Source organism: Acromyrmex echinatior, chromosome 12 (genome assembly GCF_024713525.1).
Source record: "Acromyrmex echinatior isolate Ae372 chromosome 12, ASM2471352v2, whole genome shotgun sequence".
In the NCBI taxonomy this organism is placed as follows: domain Eukaryota; kingdom Metazoa; phylum Arthropoda; class Insecta; order Hymenoptera; family Formicidae; genus Acromyrmex; species Acromyrmex echinatior.
Window position 1 is genome coordinate 6,280,743 of NC_141863.1, and position 25,652 is coordinate 6,306,394.

General features: G+C 36.5%; 1 protein-coding gene across 4 annotated transcripts in view; it reads left to right on the plus strand.

Moving 5' to 3' along the window:
* The window catches only part of wb (wing blister), a 167,859-nt gene that overhangs the window by 101,779 nt on the left and 40,428 nt on the right, over positions 1 to 25,652 (plus strand). Inside the window, exons 1-2 of one of the 4 annotated variants that reach the window (XM_087411712.1) lie at positions 1,733 to 4,120; positions 4,406 to 7,438. The exons of the other annotated variants lie outside the window; for them this stretch is intronic. Coding sequence (XP_087267838.1) covers positions 5,341 to 7,438 — 2,098 coding nt within the window. The 5' untranslated portion in view covers positions 1,733 to 4,120; positions 4,406 to 5,340. Of the gene's footprint in view, positions 1 to 1,732; positions 4,121 to 4,405; positions 7,439 to 25,652 lie in introns of those variants that run through there. 4 annotated transcript variants of the gene reach the window in all.

Below are 25,652 nucleotides of genomic sequence, written 5' to 3' on the forward strand. Positions count from 1 at the left end.
AGCAGCGTTTAAATATTTCTTATTTATAAAAAAGCAATTACAGGAATATCAATTTTTCATGTTTATCCAGTACGAGGTATTGCTACAAAGTAGTGAATGGGCGGAAAATATTGAGAATGAACGCGGCGCCACCGATTATTATTTTATTATTAATCATTGCGTGTCAATTAAATATAATCATTGTACCGTATCGCGCCGTGAAAAATCTTTCTATAGAGAAGAAAAAATGTAAAAGCGGAATTGCGATATTAAGTGTTATCTTTTTCGAATAGTCGATACGATCACTGAACTTGTCATTATGATTATGAAGAAGGTCTTGTCTCGTTGACGATACGACGATTATTAATCATACCGCTGTAAGAAGAGTTTCGGAGAATTTTTCCTGTCAGAAATTATTATGAAAAAATATGTGACAGCAATATTTCGCAGATAAATACCGCACACTCGAAGCCATATTTTATCTATACACAATTACATTGGTCGTCATTAATAGCGTTCAACATAACAATGTGGTATGTATATATATATTTAATATATATGTACATATATTTTTGCAGCACTCGTTTAAAAACTATTATTAATATGTTTCATAAACAACAACATCGGAACAAATTAAATTTAAATGTACACAGAAAGAACGATTTTGTTATAAAAATTTACTCCGATACAGATTTAAAAATAATTTTGTTAGACTATTAAAATAATTACGTAGAACTCTTAATGCTGCTTAAAAAAGTTTCATCATTCTAGAAATTAGTGTCGGAGTCTTAAATAATTATTTTAATGATCCAAACGAAATTGTTTTCAGATCTGTATCTATCTAAATTTTTTAAATTTTATTTTTACTTCAGTAAAACTGTTTTTTTCCGTGTAATGATGATGCAATTCATCTAAAATTATTAATGGTTGGAATTTATTTGAGAAGCGTCTCGTCAATGAATTTCCGTGAGATGTTGATCGAAATATGCATCATATTCAAGGAGCGCAAACAGTTGGTTGGTTGCTCGTGCGTTTACACATATCGTACTGCGGTGCTAGTTAACGTCAAGTCTCGTGAGAAGAGGGCCATGTTTGTCGTGAACAAACTGAGATCGATGACATCGTACTCTGAGGAGCTTAGGAAAGAATCCGTCCCATAAAGGCAGTGAATTTCACGACTCACGATTTCATCCGCGTGTGAGAGGGCTCTGTATGATCGCATACCTCTCTAATCTACCATAAAAATAACTTTCTCATAATAACGCTACGTCGTTGCGCAACGTCGTCAATGTAATAGCGAGCATAAAACGAAGCTACGAGAAACGCGTGCGTTCGACGAACCGCAGGTGGTCCGAGCCAAAAAACCTTCGGTAAATATCGGAGTAGCAATCAGAAAGGAGGAAAAAAACGGGTGCGGTGACGCATGGTAGCGCGTAATTATAATAGTTGTGCAATAAATTATGATTTGGAAACGGTGCGAGAGATGTTAGATAAAAATATTGAAAGGATACCTTCTTAATCTCAATTAAGAAGTCAATGTTGATAATAAATTCCGCCTGCTTAGGAGAGCAACATTCCGCGCGTAGAAATTCACTAGTCATTTTTGTACCGTTCGGAGATTTCAATCTTTAAATTATATTCTTTATGTTAGTTTATTCAATCTTCATGAGTGTGTGCTTTTCAGTTCATAAATCTTCCAATCTATTCAGGTCGCTCGAGTGTAGAATTTTTGATCCCGGTTGGAAGGTATCGTTAAAAACTTTTATTTGCTGATGCCAAATCAATCTTTGCGAATGGAAGCTCGTGCACTTCAAGGCACGTGCTTGGCAAAGGCACAACCGCTGTGAATGCACTCGGCACTCGCGGCAGACACGAATGGCCGAAGGGACCACCTGTAGTAAGTTCGTAAAACTCGTGCCCACGATGAAACACCCACCGGAGTGCACTCGTATGCACGACGCGCTGCTTTCCGGTACTCAATTAACAAGAAGAGCGGCCGCTTTGTATCACCCGTGGTGTGCAGGGAAATAACAGGTGCACGGCACGCGCGTGTATATCCCGGAAAGGCTCCGTGTATCACGTACAAGGTGGTCCCTGCGGATACTGCATTCTTATAGCCAAGTTACATATCTGGCTCAATTAACCGCGATATCGTCGTAATTTGTAGTCCACGCGAACAACCGCAAACATATTTTTTTTTTTTTTTTACCATTAATTGTGAAAATTTAAGCGTACTTAAGAATTTTATTTTACAGCAAAATACAATTTTATTAATTTAATTTTACGTTTTTTATTACTTACTTTGATTATAAAATAAAATACTTTTTTATTGGCATTATAGTGAGTTTTTAAAAATATATTACATATATATTTTTTTTTTAACAAAACGAAAAAATTATTAATTATTAAATTTAGAATCTGAATCAAAAATTATTTTAATAGAAGTATATTTTTTTTTGTAATTAATAATTTTTTCGACAAAAACGAAAAAATTATCAAATTTGACTCAAAAATTATTTTAATAAGAAGTAGACATGTTTTTAAAAAATAATTAAGAGGTGAGAAATTTTTTATTTCTCAAACTATAAAATTGTAGTGTTTTAAATATAAATATTGTTAAATCTGAAATTGCTCGTGTATAACATCTATTTTTATGAAAAGGATTTTCCAATTTCAACCACTTTTTGCTGAGATTACATACTTGCTACATCTTTAAAGGATAATTCTCAGCAATATCTTTGACTGTTATCTATATACAATATGTATATTTCTGTCTGCCACTAGTTGCTGAAAGGGTAAAGCTAATAGACGTCACGTTTCTCAGTCTACGAGCGTGGCGAAATTGCATAACGCGGAAAATGACGTGCGATTGAAACGTACTCGATCTCTATGGGTCATCGAGCGTGAGTGCAACTTGTGCGTTGCAACTTTTACGAGGATTTTTATTTTCCGTACAAATACTCGTTTACTTCTTTTAAGCTTGATAAAAAGGACGCTTTGATCTTTGGAATGCCTTTTAAAGTCTGAATATGTGCGTGACAAATGAATTATAAATTTTCCGGCATCTGTCATCGTTCTGCGACATCGGGGCTTGACTTTTTTTTTCACCATTGTAAACGTACGCCATTCTTAAAATCACGCATTGTCTTCTTACGACAATACATCGTCTTTCTTGTGACAACGAATACGCAACTTCCGTCATTTAAATCTGTACGATACGTGCATACAGATATTTAAATCTGGGTACTCATTAATACTTATATGCGTATTCCGAAAATTGCTAACTCACGATTACTTTTAAATTTTTCACAAAATTAATTGTTTCATTTTTTAAATAGATTTGTTAGATTCACGTAGCAAAGAATGCACGCGAATAATAATCGAGCGAGATATTCGAGAGGCAAAAGAGTAAAAAAGAAACACGAGATATTCTTATCGATGTAGGTCTAGATAACATGTATAACTGATGTACGAAGAACGTTATCACTTGTACATTCAGCAATTTTATGCAATGTAATTACTTGCATAATGTCTGATATCAAAAAAATCATTCTTTAGCCAGTCCCAATGTTACCCGTTTAAACATGATTCAAACAATTTCTTTTAATTAATAATTTAAGTGATCTGCGCTGATGTTGTGTTGTCCGAACCGTAGAATTTCACATTATCGCATCAAACGATGCGAATGCAACGTCATCGATACGACGTACGTATCAAAGGACTCTCAAGTGTCCGATGAAGAGGGCTTGGTATCAATGCTCCGAAACCGCTTGAATACTCGCACACCCACGTGCGCGGCATAGTAAACATGAAGATTCGGTCTCCTGAAAAAGAGGAGGGAGAAAACATGAATGCCGGTACGGAAGAAGAAGAAGAAGAAGAAGAAGAAGCAGCAGCAGCAGCAGTGAGACTGCGGTGAGAGAAACGCGAGGAGAAAGAGAGAGAGAGAGAGAGAGAGAGAGAGAGAGAGAGAGAGAGAGAGAGAGAGAGAGAGAGAGACATAGGCACAGCCAAGCTAATGGAAATGGTATCAAGCCAGTGTCTTGCGAGCCGCGCTCGAGGCCGGTACGCACGTACATCTCTTCGTGATTCCACGTGCACTCGTTTTCCGGCTTTTCCTCGCGATTCGCAAAATAGCAAAGTGAGTTAATTGCTTAAAATTATATATAACATCATCCGTCAAAAAAATACTTCACGAAAATTTTGCACGTTCATCTCTTCGTGATACCACATGTGCTCGTTTTCCGGTCCTTCCTTGCGATTCGTAAAATAGCAAAGTCACATAATTGCTTAGAATTATACGTAAGATCATCCGTCAGAAAATACTTAAAAATTTCACGTAAAATTTCTTTATACTTGAAAATTTTCGTAATTTTCTTTGCTATTATTCCTACGCCCAAACGAATTATTTAATATGAATTTCTAGGTTCATAATTTAGCTTTACAAGAGAAATTTAGCTTCATGAGGTTTAGACGAATCGGTTTTACGCTAACGTGTTCCCAACGAACTCTATGCAAAGAAACTTATAAAATATTGAGATTTTAGTTCATGGTTGACTTTGACGAAAGTGATAGGAATTATAGAGATAGGAATTTGTGAGATTCTTTTTTGGGCATGAAATCAGTGCGAAAGGATTACGTCAACAAGAACGAGTGTCTGGAGTGTGAGTGATTCATCGAATGTTTCGCGAGATTGTCGCCGACTTTCTCTAAAATCGGATAGCAAACTTAGATAGTTTGCTTAAAGTGCTTGTTACATGAAAATAATTTATGATTCCTTATCTATCTGAATCTTTTCTCTTGCAAAACTTTTAACTGCAAAAAATTTTTTGATACAAGCATACTTTATTATAAATGAATTTTCTATCCGAGAGATAACGGTATGTGGATAGCATATTGAATGTGCACGAAATTATAATACTTTGTATAAATTAAAAGTAACGTTTAAAAAGAAATTATAAAAATATCACGAGTCATCGCGTTAAAAAGTTACATCGTTACTGCGGCATGAAAAGTATTCAAGAATCATCCTTGGGCGGTGCCAACGTTCCAGTTCTTTCAATCCCGCATCATCCAACTTTAAGAGTCAAACTTACATAACAGTCAACTTTTAAAGCATCATAAAAATCGCAATATCTACTTTTATGAACTTCATAGCAATGCAAAAAATTTCTCATTATTGATACTTTCTGAGTCGACGTTTAAACTTAAAGAAAATTCATCTCAAAGATATTTAACGTTATCACCAATTGTAATCGATTCTTAAAGCATCACTTTCGCGTGTCATTCGAGAGAATATGCAGTCGTCATGACAGGTGTCCTGTGGGACAAGACGGTCTCCCTTCTGACTATGGGGTAGAAATGTACCCCGGAAGATCAATCTGGGTGTGGGGCGTGCTAGCCCTCGGAGCAGGTACCCTTCTGTTATCAGCTCTACAATGGTGGAACAAGTCGACAATTCGGACGGAAGGCAGCGGCTCCACGAAATCTATTTTTATCGATGAATCGAAAAGTGATGGTCCCTTCATCGTTGAACAATCCACGACGAAGAAAAGTACGGGTTATACCACGAGAGACGGGATCATCTTCGAGCCGCGAGGGATCGAAGGTGACAGGCGATGGAAGAGGAGCATGCGACTGGATTCACGCAACGACGGATCGAAGATCGAGGAGAACACGGAAACTAGCGTGATCTATGAGGAGCAACGCGTGTCATCGTCGATTAGCGTCGATGACCGGAAAATCAACGGTTACGGACTGTCGCGACAGAATCTTCACGTAAATGAAGATGGCAGTGCGTTAGATGATTCCTCGCAGCAGGATCAACACCCTGTAATTATACGAACCGACACGCACTTGAATATTGAGACTCAAGTGTTGACCGAGAATAACCCGGGAAGACTCATCGAGCGGGAAAGACAGCGTAATAAAAAGAACAATGATCGAACGATGATCGACACCGTAACTTTCCCGAAGTTACGTAACGATAGATTCGAAGAAGATATCGTAGTCAAGACGGGATCAAGATCACAATCGGAGGTGGAGGATCGACAAGGATCGAGGATCGATGTCGTAGGTCGAAACATACAGACTTCTAGATCGCGGGAGGCGAGTATTAACGTCGATAACTATCTTCGCTCTTCGACATTGATGCTTCGTCATATTCAGAACTCGGAGAGTACTGATAATCATTATGTTCCAAAACTTGCCGCATCGACATTGAAGTCAAACGACCGAAAAGGAGTTCTCGAGATCGATGAGAAGAATGCGCGATTAAACTATTTGTACAAATCTTATGATCCTCATATCTTGCAGACTACAGACGTGGTTACGGAAATCGAAGAGAAACTTACTCCTGCATTTTCTCGATCTGTAATTAATGACAGAGACATCGGAAGGGCAAACAAAGCTGAAGAAACTTCTCGAGCTTTGTCCGGAAAACAAGCGATTCTGGGATCCTTGAAACGAAATATCGCGGAAGGAGATACGCGGCGATTCGCTGGAGGAATGCAGGAGGACCAGCTCCTTTTTTTTCGCGAAGATCGCGAGCGAGTTCAATCTTCCGCGATGAGCTCCACAGAGGCGATTCACGGTCGTAAAAATTGGCCGGGAGAACGGGATCGTGGTGATCCTGCTAGGAAGAGACGCGAGACAAGCCATGATTGGTTTACGCGAACTTCGAACCAATCGTGGAATTTTCGAGGACATGATAACAGTGTCCGTCACAAAGAAGTCTTCAAAAAATCAATTATTAATAGCAAGGAACAAAATGATGAGAATAATAATAAATACAACGATCAAGAGACTGATCTTCCGATTCACAAAGACGACGAGAATATTCTCTCAAAAGATCTAAACAGTAACGATGGTGAACTTGAAAATGAAAGTAATGATGACAAACCGTGGGATGATACGAATACCTTCCAATTTCTGAATTCCATTATTCCACCGGACAACAAGAGACGCAAAGTAACTCGCGGTGAGGAATCGAAGGATCTGATGGTCACGAGAAACTTCGTATGGACGACTCAGAATCAAGAAGTCGGTAATAGAGCCCTCATTCCGATACCTCGACCGACTTTCTCACAGGACAATTGGAAGACGTCGCACAACGGTTTCTCGAAGAAGAAGATCCGATTCGTAGATCGACGAAAAGACGCACGAGGAAGCATCGGCGAGACGGGAATGGCTACGATTCAGAAAACGGATCTACGCGAGACAGTAAACGGCGATCGGCGAAAACGATACGCGAATTATTATACCACGCGATCGGTCACCCCGATGGCCTACGTGCACATTCAACCGGCATATCCGGTGGCTCCACCCACGAAACGGAAATGCGTACGGTGCATGGTCGTCTACAAACCTTGTCCTTCGCAACCGCGGCCGCCGCCCAGGATTGTGCTTCCTAGTTACAAGTACCACGAGCCAGCCAACAAGTGGCGAGGACTTAAATATGGTGAGTAGATGCTTCGCAGAGTCGACGGTGTCTTTCAAGAATGACCGTTAATTCGATTAATTAATTAATTCTTCTAAAAAAAAAAGGATGGTCTTTGTTGGCGATTCTATTCTAAGAAAAGCGTTAATTGGATTAGATTCAGAATTTTCTAGTTAAATCTACTAAATTCTAATTGAGATAACTGGAATTATATAATTCATATAATCAGAATTCATCATTTCCTGGTTCGTCTATTTTCAACTAGATATTTTCTCAGTATACATATTAATTCTAATCACGGGATCTGAACATTTTTTTAATTATGTTGTGAAAAATTGTTTATGACAAATGTTTTTCATAATTTTAAATTACATAATCTCACTCCTTGGATTTTGATCTTTAAAATGAGAAAAATATCGTTCAATTAAATCGTCCAAATAAATCAAAGCTACATTAATTTAAAAATTAGACCCACGAATATCAGTTAAGGAAAAGTGCGAATTAAAGTTAATCGACATAGGAAATTATTTAATAGGGAATTATTAATATTTTGGATAGAGAAGTCATTAATACTTTTATTAGTTTCTGCGATTTAATCAATGTCATCAAAAAGGATAAATTAACGATTCTTTAGCTTTAAAAGAAAAATCGATTTTCTAATAGCTAAACTCTACTACCGTCGTATAAATAACCAAGAGCATCACACAGAGACCTTCTGACTAATTTCCTGCTAAAGCAGATTAATCACTTGCAGCATCGTGATGCAATATCATTAAGCGTTTCCACGCCCCTGATTCGTCATTCAGTTTGAATTATCTCGCTTCGCAATTAAGAAGAGATTACTTTAATCGGTGAGATCGATCGATGGATTGATGAGGCGCAAAATCGAAGCATAGATTGATTAGAATCCACAAGGCGTTACGCTTCTCTCGAATTATACTCAATCGTACGATTTACAATCGTGAGCTTGTTGACAACCGTATTTGTTACTTGTTATAATTTTCATCTGTAGTATGTGAATGGAGAACATTTCCTCCTTAACTGGTTACCTCCTCGCGTCGATCAGACTCTTGACCTTCGACCTTCGACGAGAAGAGGAACTCGAAGAGCATGGATGTGGCTCATTAACCGAGCATCGCACGAAGTTTTGCGCGGTACAAACAGCGACGCAATAAATCGTAATCAACGTTCGAGAAAGGATAGGCATGGGAAGATCGTAATACTTAGGCAACGCTATGGTGCATATATTGTAATCTGACTAGATTTCTATTCTATTTTAATTATAAATATTTATTGATCGAAACAAAAGGATGTTAAAAAAGAACTGATTTCTAAATTCCAAAATCATGTAAATAAAAGGAATAATGTTTTTGTAGATTATAGATACGATAAATTTATTTAAAAATTTATAACTTGGGAAACACTTCAAAAATTAAGTACGAACATGATGTGTTTATCCAAATTTCTTATAATTCCAATATTCTTGATTATTCATGAATGTTGAATAATTTTATCGTATTTAGGAGGCCAAATTTGCAAAAAACACTTTTTTTTACTTACACCTTTTTACGCAGAAATCGGTTGTTTCTCTTTTATTGCGAATTTTCCGGAAATTATTCGCGAAATCTGAGATCTGACGCGTTTGGAGCATAATAAAGTATTGTAATTGAAGAGACCTAATTCGCATTTAGAAAATATGTGTAACGTCGATTCGAAAGTTCTCGAACATGGATGAGAATCTCCCGTGTTTGGAGACTTACCTAATCGAGGGAGGCATCTCTTGTAAGAAAGGCATTTTAGAGCCTGCGCTAACGTTTTATGTTAACATTTACACTGATAAATACTACAAATATTGAATCACGTAGGGGGATACTTTCATACATTAGAACCGCTGATATTGTACGTTTTATCTTTGCATATTTCTGTTCGCCATTCTAACAATCTTGCAAGAAAATCAGACTACAATATTTTCCCTCTAACAATAAGAGAAAGTTTTCGACGTTAACTAAAGACATTTTGCATGTAGATTTATATTTGAATTCTGGTTTGTCTTGTTTGATATAATTAAAAAAATGTTTTAAGACACTGAGCGTACTCACTTGTCCATAAAATTTCAAAATCATTCTTTTTTTTTGTGCACGCAGCAAATTTATTGATTATTTCAAAACATTTCACAAACTTTCTAATTATCTTCATATCTTAAACCCGCTTCTCCCTCTAAAATGTGCACATTAATCGCGTGTAGGTTGACACGGTTATTATCTTGCATAAATTATCTTGAATAAACATTGGCGCGGTTCAATAATCAGGCTCGATTACATGTGCGTGAGATTAATCAATTTTATTACGGTAGGCACGATTCGCATACACTAACGACATTGCACCGGCACTACGAAGTTACGAGTTGTCTTTCAGTGCATCTCGCGAGTTCGGTGCATCCCGACGATGGTGCAAAAAGTGATGGGTGCTTAAACCGGCCCCCGGTGCTCTCCCGCGATGATCCCGTAATCATGCGTGGAAACGCTCGCTCGCAGGGTGGCCTGGGCGTCGATCTTGGTGTCGACGCACATTTTAATCACCGTCATCTTCGTCGTCGTCAATATTTATTTATTTTCCCGTTTGCATACGCAAGGTGATCTTAATAATTTTCAAAATAATTTTATCGTCGCTCTTGCGACAACTTCTTCACCATTTTATCAGCTGATCAAGTTTAAGATCCACGTAATTTTTAACTACTTGTTCTTTCTTTTAGAAAGTCTAATATATTTAAGAAATAAGTAATATTGTAGTTAAATTGTCTATCGATAAGAAAGATCGATAAGAATTTAGTCGTGTCGTCATACTCGTAAAGATAGTTGTGAATTTGCTGTGTCTCTCGCCATAGATTAGCGATTTTGCTCGCAGTCCGTCTGCGCTAATCTGGGGCGTGTATGCGTGAAGATCGGTAATTGTGCGTGGAAAAGTGCGTCGCGTCAAGACAAAAGTGCAACACACTCAGCGCCATAAATGCACACTCCTATCGATGCGCTCGTGTACTTTTATTGACATTTCGAATCGGAATATTTTTTACTATGTGTGACACAAAAAGCATAGAAATATTATCAAGTAACACGAGGTTTATATAAAAAAAAAAAAAGACAAAAATGTTCTTCGCTTATTATGTACTATCAAGTTTTGTGGGTGGGAATTTTATCAGGGATTAGGTTTCATTAAGGATTGAAATTAATTAGTCATACTACATTCGTTTATTGAAATAATATAATAATTGACAACTATTTTGAATTTAATTTAGTATTGATTTTTAAATAACGGTAACATAGAATTGAAATAATAAAATTTCAAGGTTATTTCGTAATACGGATGTTAAGTTTATGATAGAAGAAAAAGTTTTGTCTCATCGAGAAGCCCTATAAGAATAATTACGTAACATCACAGAAGTAGTAAGCTTTAATAGTGACGTATTGGCGCCGCTCAAGCAGATTAATGTCACTCACATTCACCTTAGAAATAAGACGATTTCAATACGAATTGCGAAGGCGTTTCTCTAAACCTAATCACCTTCGTCACAGGGATTACATTTAATTATGAGAATTACATTGCGTCCTTTCTAACACAAAACTATGTAATTATCATATATGCAAATTCAATGTGTTGCAAGATACAGTCCTATAAATCCGATTAATTTTTTCAAATGAAATGAGCGCGAGGCATACAAAATGGAATACGTCAGAGTGCATTCATAATAGGTGCAAACATAATAGGTGCTTTGGTAAGTACAAGTATTGTTCTGTCTTTATTACTCATTAAAGATACAAGAAAGATAAAATAATATTTACTCTAAATTTACAGTAAAATCTCACTCCAAGAAAGTGAAAATACAATCACCCTAGAAAACAAAAATGAAAATATTTCACTTCTTAGGAAAGAGTGACGATCTTTTCGGAGTAAATTTTCACTTCAAAGGAGTGAAGGTCACTTTTTTCAAGAAGTCAAATATTTTCACTTTTTTCAAAGGTGGTTGCATTTTTATTCTCTTGGAGCGAGATTTCAGTGTAAGAAATTTAGAATGTTTGCGTCGACTTGTCACTATAATGCTCGTTTCTATCAATGTAGTTTAATTTTAATCTCACTTTTAATTTAATTCACTCTTCATCTTCTCTCTCTCTAGTTCTAAGAATTAGAAAAAGATGAAGAATAAATTGAACTAAGATTAGTTAATCAACATTGATAGAACTGGGTATAAGTGGAAAACACTATATGTTTCTTTCTGAACAAAACATGCGAAAGATGTACATAGAAGAAGAACATCTTTGCATCTCGAGATACCATCGAACGTATCGAGCGGAATTCACGCAGGTCGCCATAGCTCGCGATAAAGAAACGCAAGGGACATTTCAATCCGGCGGACGCCGCGTTCCTTACCTTCTCGGCCGTCAGGACGTCAACCGTGCGAGACGCTCGTGATAAGAGTAATTTACAACGAGATACAGCCAACCCCCTTTGGCTCCTCGTCGGGAAGTTGCCTCTCGCCCACCCTTATTTGCTCTTATTTTCGTGCGCCGTAACTCATCGCGCGGTTTACTTAAACATGTGCGCGTGAGCTCGCAACACGCACGCACGCACGCACGCACGCACGCACGCACGCACGCACGCATGCGGATCAAAGGTCTGAAGACGCGTCTTATTCCAGTCTGTTCCCGCGATGATCCTTGGCGATGATGCCTCGCCTAAGCGAGATTGCCTTTGTACCCTTTCGAGCGAAACGACTCGCGCGATACTCGCGCTTCCCAGTCGAGATAAAATTTTTCGTGCTGTCTGATGCTTCGGGTTATACATACGCGGAACGGACTTGGAAGAAAAAAAGCACAATGTAACAATGACGGCGTTGTATTCGCGACTTACATCGTCGGCTTGAGGATGGCTTTAGTTAGTTACGAGAATTATTGACAATTATTGTAAGATCTTGCATTTTAGGATTACAGCACAAACTTCAAATTCAGCTTATCCTTATTACCGTTTGATACGTTTTAATGTTCTTAATATAAAAGATATATAGTTTTATTTTATTCATTGGATTTTACCAGAAGGAATGAGTCGTTTGAGTTTTTTTTATCTTTGCACGTCGTCTTGTCGTCTATACTTTTAATGCCATCGTCACGCTCATCTTTTTCGTCACGTTCATCTTTACAGTCACTTCTTGTCTCTGTTGTAATTTTGTTCCGTGCTGTTATACTGTGTCGTATTTGGTAACGCTATTTTTTCTACCGAATTCCGTGAGATCTGCTATAAGAAAGATCGAGGAAGAGAGTTCGCAATTAGTCACAGATATTTTTACACGAGGTTTCTTGACAAAAATGTTACTGTATATTCGAATGGGTGGTCCAATTCGGTTCGTGGAAGTCGGCGTTTGGTTTGTGATGTTCGAAAGAATATCGAAGTGAGACACATACATTTTACGCAGTTTCGCAAATCAGATACTCGAGTTTGTTGAAATGAAAAACTTAGCTAAATATAAATTTGGAAATGATTTTATTGAACCAATCAAAATAATTGTAGGAAACTCAAGCATGATGGATAATAACATTTGACATTCTAGCAACCAACTTGAATATCTTAATTATTTTAATGGTTTAATAAAATTATTATTTAATTATTAAATCTATGTCTACATGAAAAGAATGAAGAATATTTTGTTAAAATTTTACAAAATATTTCTGCTAGAATTTAAGCAAACGCAACTTGTATGTGTGTGTGAAAATAATTTTATTGGACCATTAAAATAATTATGTAGAAAATTCAAATGAATAACATTGCAAAATATTTTAATATTTTAATGACTAAAAGTCTTATATTGAAAGTCTTATTATTATTTTAGTAGAACTAAATTTTTTCCGTGTATTTTAGAGCAATTGATTTAGAAATTAATGTGCACATTTGATTGCATAAATTCGAGTACAATTTGTGATTTATATTTGGAAATTCGTTATTCGACGTTCCGGTAGAGAGTTAGCGTGATAAATGGTATCTTCCTCGGGTTAATCGTTTATTACTATATCTCGTGTATATCAAGGTCTACCCATCGGGACTCGTAAATCCTCGATCCGTTTCCTACTCATTACAACATCTCTAGTCTTTCGTATCGTGCACGAGATAGAAATAAAGCGAATTGAGATCAGCGTCATTAAATATTTTAAGATGAGCAGATGTAATATCTCAATAATCGCAATTACGATGCCGACGAACGTTTGATCGAGTCTAATTAACGACAGGTCTGAACAATTTCGCGCTCTATTATTTGCGTAGGAGACGCTTCATAGAAAAAAATCAGATAAAATCATTTTATCGAAGCTAGCGATTGACATTAACGAAAAAAAACATAACTTCTCATTTTTAAAAGTATTCAAGATTTTATGTGTAAATCTATTTTTTGTGTACACAGTATAGTGTGTTATTTTTATAACTGAAAACTAAATATAGAGACAATTTTTATACACGTGAATTTTCAGTGAAAACCAATGGCACATAAAAAATTTAAGCAGTAATTAAGTTGACCAATCATAATAGAAACCGTAAACGTAAGACTACGACTGTACAGTAGCAAATTCAATATGTTGATTTCCTTACTGCTACTTGTCTTATTGCTCTTATTTCTAATAATGTTAATTGTGGTGCTCGCGATGCACGCGAAGACTCGGAATCCGCAGCAAAGAAGGGCAATCAAGGCGCATGCACGAAAATCGTGCAACAAGAGAAGAAAAAAGAAAATAAGAGAGAGAAAGAGAGAGAGAGTGTGTATCTTCTCTTTTTCTCTCCTCTTTCTTGATTCCCTTTTCTATCTTTTTCGCCAGTATAAAGGTACAAGCTCGCAATGCACAGCGCTCGCGGCGATGCACCGCTCGCTCGATTGCGCGCGCGGCGGCTTTGAGCTGCATCTTCCGCGCACCGCGCCGACCGGAGCGTGTAGGCATATATCTCGCGATATCTCGCCGGCAGTCGTGTCCGGCCAAACGCGAGAAGGCGAACTTCCTTCCTGTCTGTCCTGCTGACCCGCACGTGGCGGTGCATTTCGCATCACGCTCGCGTTGCAATGCGCTGTTTACGCTACGTGATTTTTCGAACGGTTCCACCTAGCATCGAGCCAGCACAAGACTTGTAGTCAGTACAATTTGCATCGTATCTCGTATTTATCAGATCACAGTGCTCCGTGGCGGTAATCATAAATAATGGTTTGCATTAGTTATCATTTCGCAGATAAGCATACTTCGCACTGTGAAGGAATGATTTTTTTATCGATATGGTAACGATATCTCGAACGATATCGTTAAAAGATTTATATCATTACGATCGCACATATTGAGAACTAGTGCAGTGCACTGTGAAGGAAAAGGAAAGTTCCGCAATTTATTATAAAATGTCAAATATGATGTTTTCCATCACGGGGAGACTTATGGTTTCATATACAGATCATACCAAAATCATTATTCAATTAGATATTTTAAATTTTTATTTTGAGAAATTAAAGATATTTCGGAGCAGGCTGAAATGTCCCTGATTACTAGAATAACATATATTATATTTTTTATTGATTATTATATTTACAATAAATAACGTGAGATTTTATGACTTAGAATATCAATTCGAATAGCGTATCAAGTATTATCTAATAATTTACAAAGCCAGCAAAATACTCCATTTGAATTGATACTCCAACATAATAATGCAAATCATTATTCCGTGAGTTATATCTATTGCTTTAAATTCCGCGATGAATGCCACAAATATAGCAACGTATCCAGGTATCCGATTGTTGTATCGTATTATGCTCGATAAACTTTGTATGGTAATTGACAACTAAATTATACGGTTGCAACTATTATAATTTATAATAATTGAAGAGGCAAAAGAGAGTTAATAAAGATGCTGTCATACATTTTTTTCGATCTTCTTGAATTTCAGCTCCAAAATCGTATCGATCATTAAATTACTGACATATAAATCCTTCAACAAGTAGTACGTATTATCGGCAGCTAGTTAATCATTATATTTTTAATTTTATTTCTATGTTTTTGAGAAATGATTTTTTAATCTTTTCGTTCTTGTTTGAATTTTTTAATCTTATCAAAACTAAGATACATTGTGTAGTAAGCTCTATAATATACCTCTATATACTATAATGAGCTTTCCTTATAGAAAAATACTTAAGTAATAATTACTTATTTCAAGTATTTGAAAAGTTTGTATATCCCTAAACGTATTGCAAGTTCATCACAAGCATTAAATTCAATATATTTTGAATCCTAGTTTGTGTGATACTTCAATCACACTTCAATCGTCTTTCATCATTATTAAATTAAAATGAATTCAATTTATATAAACTCGTGTTTCTTCGATTAATTTTATTACACTATTAGAAAATTAATTCGTATTTTTCGAGTACACAATAATGAGTTTTTCTAAATTTGTAATAAGTATATTTTAAAATCATTATCAAGAAAATATTCTTTGTTAAAGGTAATCATTACTTAAAAGGAAAAAATTAAATTGAGTAATCTTTTCTTAATGATAGAATGATATATTTTTCTATGTGTATACTAAACTGTAGAAATGTAAAAAAAAACTGTAGCTCGATGGAAAAGAGGAGGACATATAGATATTTGTCTTTCTTAATAAACAAGCATTTATTAATTCGTTAATTATGAATCTCTGACAAAGAACGTCTTTATGTGATTCCTTCTTTCTGGAAATTGGACTCTTTGATGGCTCACTCTCGTATACTATAGACATATGATATTCACTATCATCCATTGCCGGGAATCGTGAAGAACTTCTTTTCACAGCTCGTTGTAGTGAACTCCGCGATTTTCTGCGGTAATCCACCTAACGATCGGTAGATTCGTATAACACGTTTCTCTATGCGATACCGGGTCGGTTGAGGATTCCGATCAGGGATCAGTTGGCCGTACCTGTTATTATTCAATAACAGGTGTAGTGCGAGAGCCCAGCATCATGGGGTCTCTAATCCGCCTGCGTGCGAAGCAAACAAAACGGATAGATGCACCACCGGATATACCGTGGCCAGGTATTACTTGGTGGATACCATACGTGAGTACATAACTACGTTGTTATGCAGCCCGAGCAATATTTGCTGTTGCCTCGCGAGAGCCACGTTTGCTGGGCGTAGGCGGTGTAATCACAATCGCGATCAGACGGACTTGGGTCGCGATAGCAAACGCGAACTCTTTCTTGCATCATTGTTCACGATAAGAACCGGATGGACGCAATTATACGTGCGACGATAGATAAGTGGCAAAAATTGATACTGAAGAATGGAGTGATTCATAATTATGTTATTTAGGGTAATGATAAGGATTCTGCAATAATTATATGGAAAATTGAATCCCGGAAAAATGTTTGCGGAAAAAATGATTTTGTTGAAATATCTGAAAAATTTAATTAGATAAATATCTGAAAATAATTTTGTTGGACCATAGAATAATTATGTAGGAAACTTAAGTATGATGAGCAATATTATAAGAAGTTTTAACATTATGGCAATCAGTTTGAGCGACCTACATAATTATTTTTATGGTCCAACAAAATTATTTTCACACACATACACACATACACACACACACGTTTATATCTGATTAAATTTTTGGATACTTCAGCAAAATCTTTCTTTCCATTGTAATTTATAATGTGATGAACGAAAGATATTTACACACATAGTTCAATAATTGATAATTTTTGAGCTATGATGCTATCAAAGATGCTCTGTGAGTACAAATTTTATACTTATATATCATTGCTCAAAAAATATCTATTATTGAGTCTAATATTTATGATATTTTTGTTTATTATGTCCATATAAATTATATTATATGCGAAAACTTTTTATTTTACTCAATTTTCCGTATAATTAATATGAAATTCTTTGCATTGCTTTTAATAACGAGATCTAGAATAATTATAATTACTCATTTTCCAACGAGCCTCCACGTTTATAGCAATTCCTGTAAGTTCCCCGAGTTTATCATAAAATAGGACGGTCTAAAATGTTATAACTTAAATCGCTGTTTCGTATATATTAATAACGATTCTCGGGGCTACTTTATAGATGCAGGATTGTAATTCTTGCATGTTTCCCATTGCGTCGAACGACCAAACGGTGAATAAACGTAATTAAGCGTGCGCAATTAAATACGTCGTGTACGTGCACAGCGTGAGCCGTGTTAAAGTAATTTCGCGGTGACGTGGACAGGCAGTGAACTGCTGGTCGCTAATTAATTACCTTATCAGCGATTTGCGCGTTGATGGAAAATCGAGTTGATTCGCTGCCGCGCAATATCTGATCGTCGACACAACTGTCGTTATGAGAGCGGTTTCCATTTGTAAGAAATCTGCCCTGACTCCTCCGTTTGCCGGCGAGTTGATTTTTGTTGACGTAAATTACAGCTACACTGTGATACACTCTGGCGATACCTATTTAATAACGCCAGGTTGGCACTTCGAGAAATTTTTTATATTGCAGTATCATAAATACGTAATGATTTCAAGACTAGTGTTATTAGCGGCGAGACAGGCGCCGGTACACTTCAGACGGAAGTAGTTGCGATGCTATCTTATCTACACTTCCACAGAATTGGCATTTATAACTCAATATTTCTCCGTTTTATCGACTTAATAGGATTATACGATGTTTTAAGCGACGTCTACAATGAGATTTTAAGGTGTAAAATTTAAGCTTAAGATTTAAGATCCAAGAAATTGACCAATCATAGTCAGTTTTCTTCTCACATTCAATTGTGATTGGTTAATTTCGTACGACTTAAAACTTAAAGCTTAAGTTTTGTCGCTTTAAGCTGCTTCAACTTTAACCGTTTATAGCTGTGACACTACATTCTAAATGTTTCTGAAGTACAAAATGTAAATGCACTTCCGCTGATTGACAGATAAAAATTCAAAATTTTGTTTTATTTAAAATTTAGATATAATTAATTTAGATATAATATAATTAAAATAAGTTTTTTGTAAGGCTCAATTGACGTAAATCAATACAATAATAATAATGCCTATTAGAGCCAACGCAGATAATAAAAAAATGATAAAATTTAGAACCTTATGGTATCAGTTGTACAGATTATACAACCGTCTGAAATTTTCGCTTCAAGTCCAAATGATTCGTCGTTCCTGATGTTATCAAGAATTATCACTTCATACTACGAATTTTCCCGATGCAATCGTAGGCGAATCAATCGCGATTGCCTTGCGGTATTTAATCGGTCGAGTCCTCCGGACAATTCGCGACGAACTTTGACCCTTCACAATGCAGAAAGTCAGAGGCTCCGTTATGGAGAGAAGAGATCGACTTCAGTGAGAAACAGTAAACGTTTTCTATGGGCCGAGCTGTTCTCTGGTAAATCGCAATTTAGGCAGTGAAAATCCACAGAGGAGAAATAATACGAAACGCGGTGACTCCGGCAATAACACCATGCAAACAGGCACGTTGTGGGATTATGAGAAATTACATTTGTACCTGAGTTGCACTCTCGACTTTGTAATTATCGAGGAATGTTATTCCGCGGAGGATACCACTGCGATAAATGCACGGATAAATGCACATATTTCCCTGCGATTGACATCGTAATAAGTATTTCTACAACACCATCGACTAATGCCTTCTCTTAATTAAGTCCGTGATTAATTCGGGTGAATATGTAGTTCTCTCCATGAAGCAGCCTTCGCTTATTGGCAGATTTCTGCCAAGCAGGCACCAACTAATATCCGTTAATGTATCATTTGCAAGAAGTATCATAATCACCGTTTCTTACGTAATGTAATTTGATACCTGGTACTACATTAACTGGTCTATTTGAAAATACGTATAGTAATTTTCTAAAAGGCTCAAGGATAATACTATTTATTGCACAATTAACGATTAGATCGCGCAGCATGTTCTCGACCTCAAGGTGCATTACATTCCGAAGAGCTATCAGATCCACGCATCATTATCCTCCATCATACACACCGTGTACTCATAATCGCGGTGTATCTGCGCATTGATCTTAAGCAAATCAATAAACGCGATTACAAGACGTAACTTTCCTTGATTGCGCGCGTTCATAGGATCCATTATCGATACTTAGTAATCCGCGCATAACTTTCGTCGACGAAATCGATCACGCGAGTTCTTACTCACGCCCTCAACTTTCTGTGCTTGTCATGACCTGCGACTCGTCAGAATTTTTTTCTTCTTAACAAGCCGTAATTGTTTTCATGGTGAAAGAAGACAAGGTGTAACAGCCCAAGCAACACGATTAAAAAAGTCGATTATAAGGTGACTGAATGTCGACTAATAGTCGCCTAATACTTGACGAATGTATCAAAAAAATCGACTAACAGTCGACATTCTAAGTCTTCTTCCACTATAATTATATTCACACGATTGAATTAATGAGACATGTTTGGTTAAAAAAAAAAAAAAAATTTTGGTAGAAGTAAATAGAATTTCTAGTTATTATGATCAAATACTTGATACACAACCACTTAGATATGATACCGGTTAGAGTTTTTTAATAGTATAATGTAAATAATATTTAAGTATCCGGTTGTATGACTATAAGAGAAAGAGAGCATAATTACATTAATATAATATATATGATTAAAAGAGTAAATTGGTGAAATTAGAACAGAATTTCCGATTATCATAATTAAATAATGTAGTATTTCAACCAAAAGTTTTGTTATTTTCATCAGAAATCATACAAATGTGTCTGGTTATTGGAACCAAAGTATATGCAACTAAATTCGTCTGGTTATTTATACGTTTTTAACCAAAATTACGGATTCATATTTCATCAAATAGTCTTATTATTGTATACATATATATTAGGTTAATTCAACGAATTTTTTTTCAGTGCGTGTATGATTTATCAAGTGCAAAAGGGTTAAATTATCTCACGTAAATAAGTTATAACGTGGCGTATATATGTACCCGTATAGGTATGTAAGATCATCGTCTCTCGTTTTCGCACATTACGGAAATTCGTAGCGCAGCACGTGCAGCGGTTTACACACCGGTCGTTCTTTTTCTTCTCGGGCTCCGCTTATCTGTGATCTTCGCAATACACCCCACGTATGATTGCCGTAGTCCGAAATTACAGGCAACCATACTGCGGCCGAAATATCCACATGCAACATGCGCATGCATAATCGCGTCGGCGAGATGCCGCGTGCAATCTGCCGTGGGTACTCGAGAGTGCACTCTCATTAAAGCTCTCGTTGCACGAATTTCGGAAGATTTCTGTTTGCGCGGCCGGGCGGTTCCCTCGATTCACTGGGATTTGCCGAAATGTCGAATAATCATCTCTTCTCGGAAAAATACATTTTCGACGCGAATCAAAATCGGAAAGGATTGATTTACGTGTTCCATCTCATTCTCTCTCTCTCTCTCCCTCTCTCTCTCTCTCTCTCTCTCTCTCCAGTCTCCTTGATCTCGGACGATGACTCGTCCCGTTACGAAATAATTAACATAAATTCAAGGCACTCATTATACATTCCGCTCTTCCCTGAAAATTATATACATAGTGGAAAAATTTGTTGAAATTTAACACATTTCACGTGTCCCAAATGGTCCGCTCAAATTTTTGTGTTAATTTGACACAAGATGAATATGTTAAAAAGTAACATAAATATTATGTAAAAAAATTAAACACAAAAAAATGTAACACTGACTGTAATTTGTAAGCAAATTGTGAAAGAATATTTTTTCCAATAAAATTTACATCTATAATATGTTAATTTAATACATTTTATTTATTTATCTTCGTTTAAAACATATTATTTTTATGTTATTTGCTCACTTAGTTGTAAATTGTATTATTCTCACATTCTAAGAAATGTTGAATATCAATTTTACACAAAATATTTAAATGACATAATCACAGTTCAATACAAAATTTTAATGACTCGAGTGAACCATTTCCAATATAAATACAAAACGTTTTTTACTGTCGTAATGACTGCAGATGGATTATCATAGAACGCGAGGATTCACGCTGCTGATGACTTGCACACAAAGGATATAATATATTTCGTATAATATATTTCGCAGATGATATATTTTGATAAGCAGTAAAACGTGGACGTAATCAAATTTCAAGAACCGCGACAGGAATGCGCGGCGATACTCTGGAACGTTACGCGCATAAAATTTACGCTGACGCTCGGCTAGGCTTATCGGCGATTACGTGACTTTCTCGCGAAATACACGGCCACCCTTAAAGCCGTGTTAAATTGATTAAAGGGGTCGACACGCGCACGCGTCGCGTCGTCAAAGTGCACGCGCGTGAGTCACGGGTTCAAACGGTGCGAAGCAGATCCGATTCCCTTCAATTGGGTCACCAGACGTGCAATCGCGCGACAAAGAGCGGCTGAAAGAAGCGCACGTTTGCGCACCCAATGCGCCAATCGCGAGAGATGCGTCTCGCACATCGCGAGATACAATTATTTATCGCGCGTCGTACGTACATCGCGTGTGCACGGGAGTGAGAACGAGAGAGATGCGTTGTGATGAATATTAACGCCGATAGTTGACTACGAAGAAACGCGACGGTAGCAAATTGCGTCTTGGCGCATAAACTATTAAGCGCTTTTAGATTAGAATGTTTCCGTTTAAATGGAGTAATTTTTATCAATGAAACGGCTCAATTAACGAGCAGGCACATGAACTTAACTCTAAAATAGAAATCTGGCATCTACGGTTAATGCAGTTAACATATATTGCATAAATTCTTACAAAAGATTACGAAAGATCGGTATATTTTTGTAATGAATATTTTAGAAAGAAATCTGAGCTCGAAACCGTTTACTCGTAAAATATGAGGTAATAACAAATACATCGCATATACCTTCCCTCGTGTTAATTTAGCCTCGAGTTTGAATATTACGCCATCGATGGATCTAATATTCAAACTTTCTAGTTTAATCGTCTCTTTCGAATGGTACGGTTCATTCTGATGGGTCATTGAATCGGGCTCTCTTCGAATAGCTATTTGATTTATCACCAATTCCAGATGAAACGTCCGTTTTATAGTCCTTGATGAAGATGCATGTAGTCCGTATATATATTTTTAAACAAATAAAAATAAGTAAATGATGCTAAAATATTATTTTTATCCAAATGTGTTGTATATAAAGTGCCAATATTACATGATTATTTAAGAAATCAGCGATATTCAGAGTACCTAGAAAAATCTTGAAAGCTTGCGGAATTTTCAACAGATTTTTTTTTTATTTGAACTCTCTCTCTCTTTCTCTCTCTCAGAGTATTAAAAGAATTCTCTTTTTATTTGAAAATCATGGATTTTCATGGAATTTGATTGATTCCCAGGGAAATTTTTGGAATTGTATTATACTTTTAAATTCTGTCTCATTTTGAAAACATTGTTTCTTTCTCTAGCACAGAATAGCACTACTATTATTTTTAATTGCAATCTAGCTGAACGACTGATTCACGAACGGCCATCTTTGGCGTGTCGATTATCCTGACGTAAGACGCCGGGCAAAGAGCGAGGTCGGCCAACAGCTAATATATATATAAGCGGCTGAAATTAATTAAGATTAGGAGAAGGGATAAAAGCAACGCGGCAAATCATCGAGCGCTGCTGAGGATCGCATCCGCGCCGTGTTATACCGCGTAATGCATGAAAATGATGACGCGTAATGATACGGAGAGCGTAGGATTCCTAAGACTCCGACGAAGAAAGAATAGAAGATATTCTCGCAGGACGAGATGCAGGAATCGGTCAATTAAGAATGATGTATTGCGGCCAATACTTCGATAATTATGGCGCCACATCTTGGCTTAGATCGTGCGCGATTCATTTTAATTTAGTCATATCGGATGCGACTTTCCAGATGTATATCCTCACGAGATATAAATATTTAGTACTAGAACGCCTATGATAATTTCACTAATCATTTCAGTTTTTTCTTTTTTTATTGAATACATATTGAAGAAAGAATTTTGTTAAAATATCTAAAAATGTAGTTAGATCTAAAAATAATTTTTCCTTGGACTATCAAAGTAATTATATAATAGGAAAGTCAAGTATATAATGAGGAATGTTGCAAAAAGCATTGATATTCTAACAACCAGCTTGAGTATCTTAATATATAATTATTTCGGTAATAACGAAACTATTTTTAAGGATTAAATTATTAGGCTCAATTGAATAAAAGTAAAAAAAGCTAAGAGCCAACGCCAGTTTTTAATTACTAATATTTACTGTACTTTCAAATTTTTAACATTAAACGTTTCGTCCTTAAATTAGGACCTTTTCAATGTTGATACATAAAAATAATTCCTACCTTACATAATAAATGTAAAACCATTTTCAGATCTGTATCTAGCTAAATTTTTAGATATTTCATTAAAATAATTCTTTTCATGTAATATGTATTATTAAGAAAAAATATGTAAATATAATACAAATAATTATAATGATATAATAAATGTTCCAATCAAAATAAATCTTTATTAACTAAAAACAATGATAGGAAATTATCAAATTAGTACTTTCGACAGTTCTAGCGAGATACCATCGGTGGTTCTAATGTAATTATTAACCTGCGTAAAGCAATACCGAAGCTGCTTATTCGAGAACTATTCATCCAAGGCCACAGGCGAGAAACATTCCTGACGATGATACTGAAATATCTTAGTTCGTAGTTTCAGAATAACGCTTCTCATGGCAAGTGGCTGAGGATCGAGATGCACAAAATACTTAAAAATATATTAGGATTATAATAATCTATGGAGAAATTAATGTTCCGCGCGTAGATTCTGAGAGTTTACTTGTGCGTTTTTCTGCGAATTTATGCTTTCCTTATTCACCACATCCTCCACTTTAGTGTCATTTCGCAGGATTCAATCTGCATCCGAATATCACGAATCGACATACTTGCATTGAAATTATATTAAGTTTGAGCATCCCTTCTTCTTTCGAGATACTCGAGTTTCTCGATTTGTTTGCGACGTGCGAGGCCAGAGAACACAACCAGATCGGACGGGAGTGATAGCGGCCAATCTCGATGACACTCCACGAGAATAATTGTCATCAATTCGGAGATTTCAGCTAAGTCGATCTGACATTTACGAGCACGAATGACGCGGATTATGTCGATCGTCCTCGGTCGATCGCAACAATTTATCGAACTGATCTCTTATCGCGTAGCCCGAAGCGCCACTCTCCTCAGCTTATCTCTCTCGGACTTATTTCCCTTTTAATCCCTCTCATGGCAATGCATCTTTTCAAATCGGTTAAGGTCTCGCTCGATTCAAACACGTGCGTTGAAAATAAATTATTGAATTTCCTATTAAGATAGGAGCGACATGATTTATTCAACTTATTTAACGTCATATTTACGAACGTGGCCTGATCATCTAATCTTTGGCCAGTTGCAAATTGTAATTGAGTTATGATCGGCGATATTTCCGTACGGCTTCGGGCTGACAAGCGACTGAAAGTGAGCGTGGTCGATATCGCATAAAGGCGCGTAATACGAGGGGTGAAATCGTTTCCAGGTATCGAATTACCGAGAATCGCGAGCAAAGAATTCTGCTGCACCTTATCCAAGTCGCGCCGCGAAATGCTAGATGCTGGACCAGTTGAACGCTGGAGCAGAGCTCGTAACCGCGCACACGCCCGCCGCGTTCGTCGTAAACATATATATTCGTCGTACCGTTTCGAGAGAGTGAGAGAGAGGTGGAGGGACCATCGGGGAAACGCCGTCATTCGCCTTATATTGTTACAGCTTTCCCGCTTACGAGCGTGTAAAAGCTTGCCCATGGCATTATTGCGTCGACGATGGACGAATGCACTTTAAGACGCACGATAATAGTCCACTCGTGTGTAAGTGCGATTAGAATTGATACACTGATTACACGTCCCGCTTGTACCGACCTGTAATGGGTACTATAACTCGCCGGAATTATATTCTCGTTTCACCGTAATTCACGTCGCAAATTTGTTTTACAAATGTCGACTCGAACTATTGTTTGAGTCGTTGATATTCGTTAAATCGTTAAAAATATGTGACAATTCATTTATAGAAGAAACATCGTGAAGACAAAGCTAAATCATGGTGTCCAGAGATCCTTGAATATTCTTGGATCCTGGAATTTTATGTATTCTGGAAATTTTCAAGGCTGGCCTGGAATTTATCACTCTTT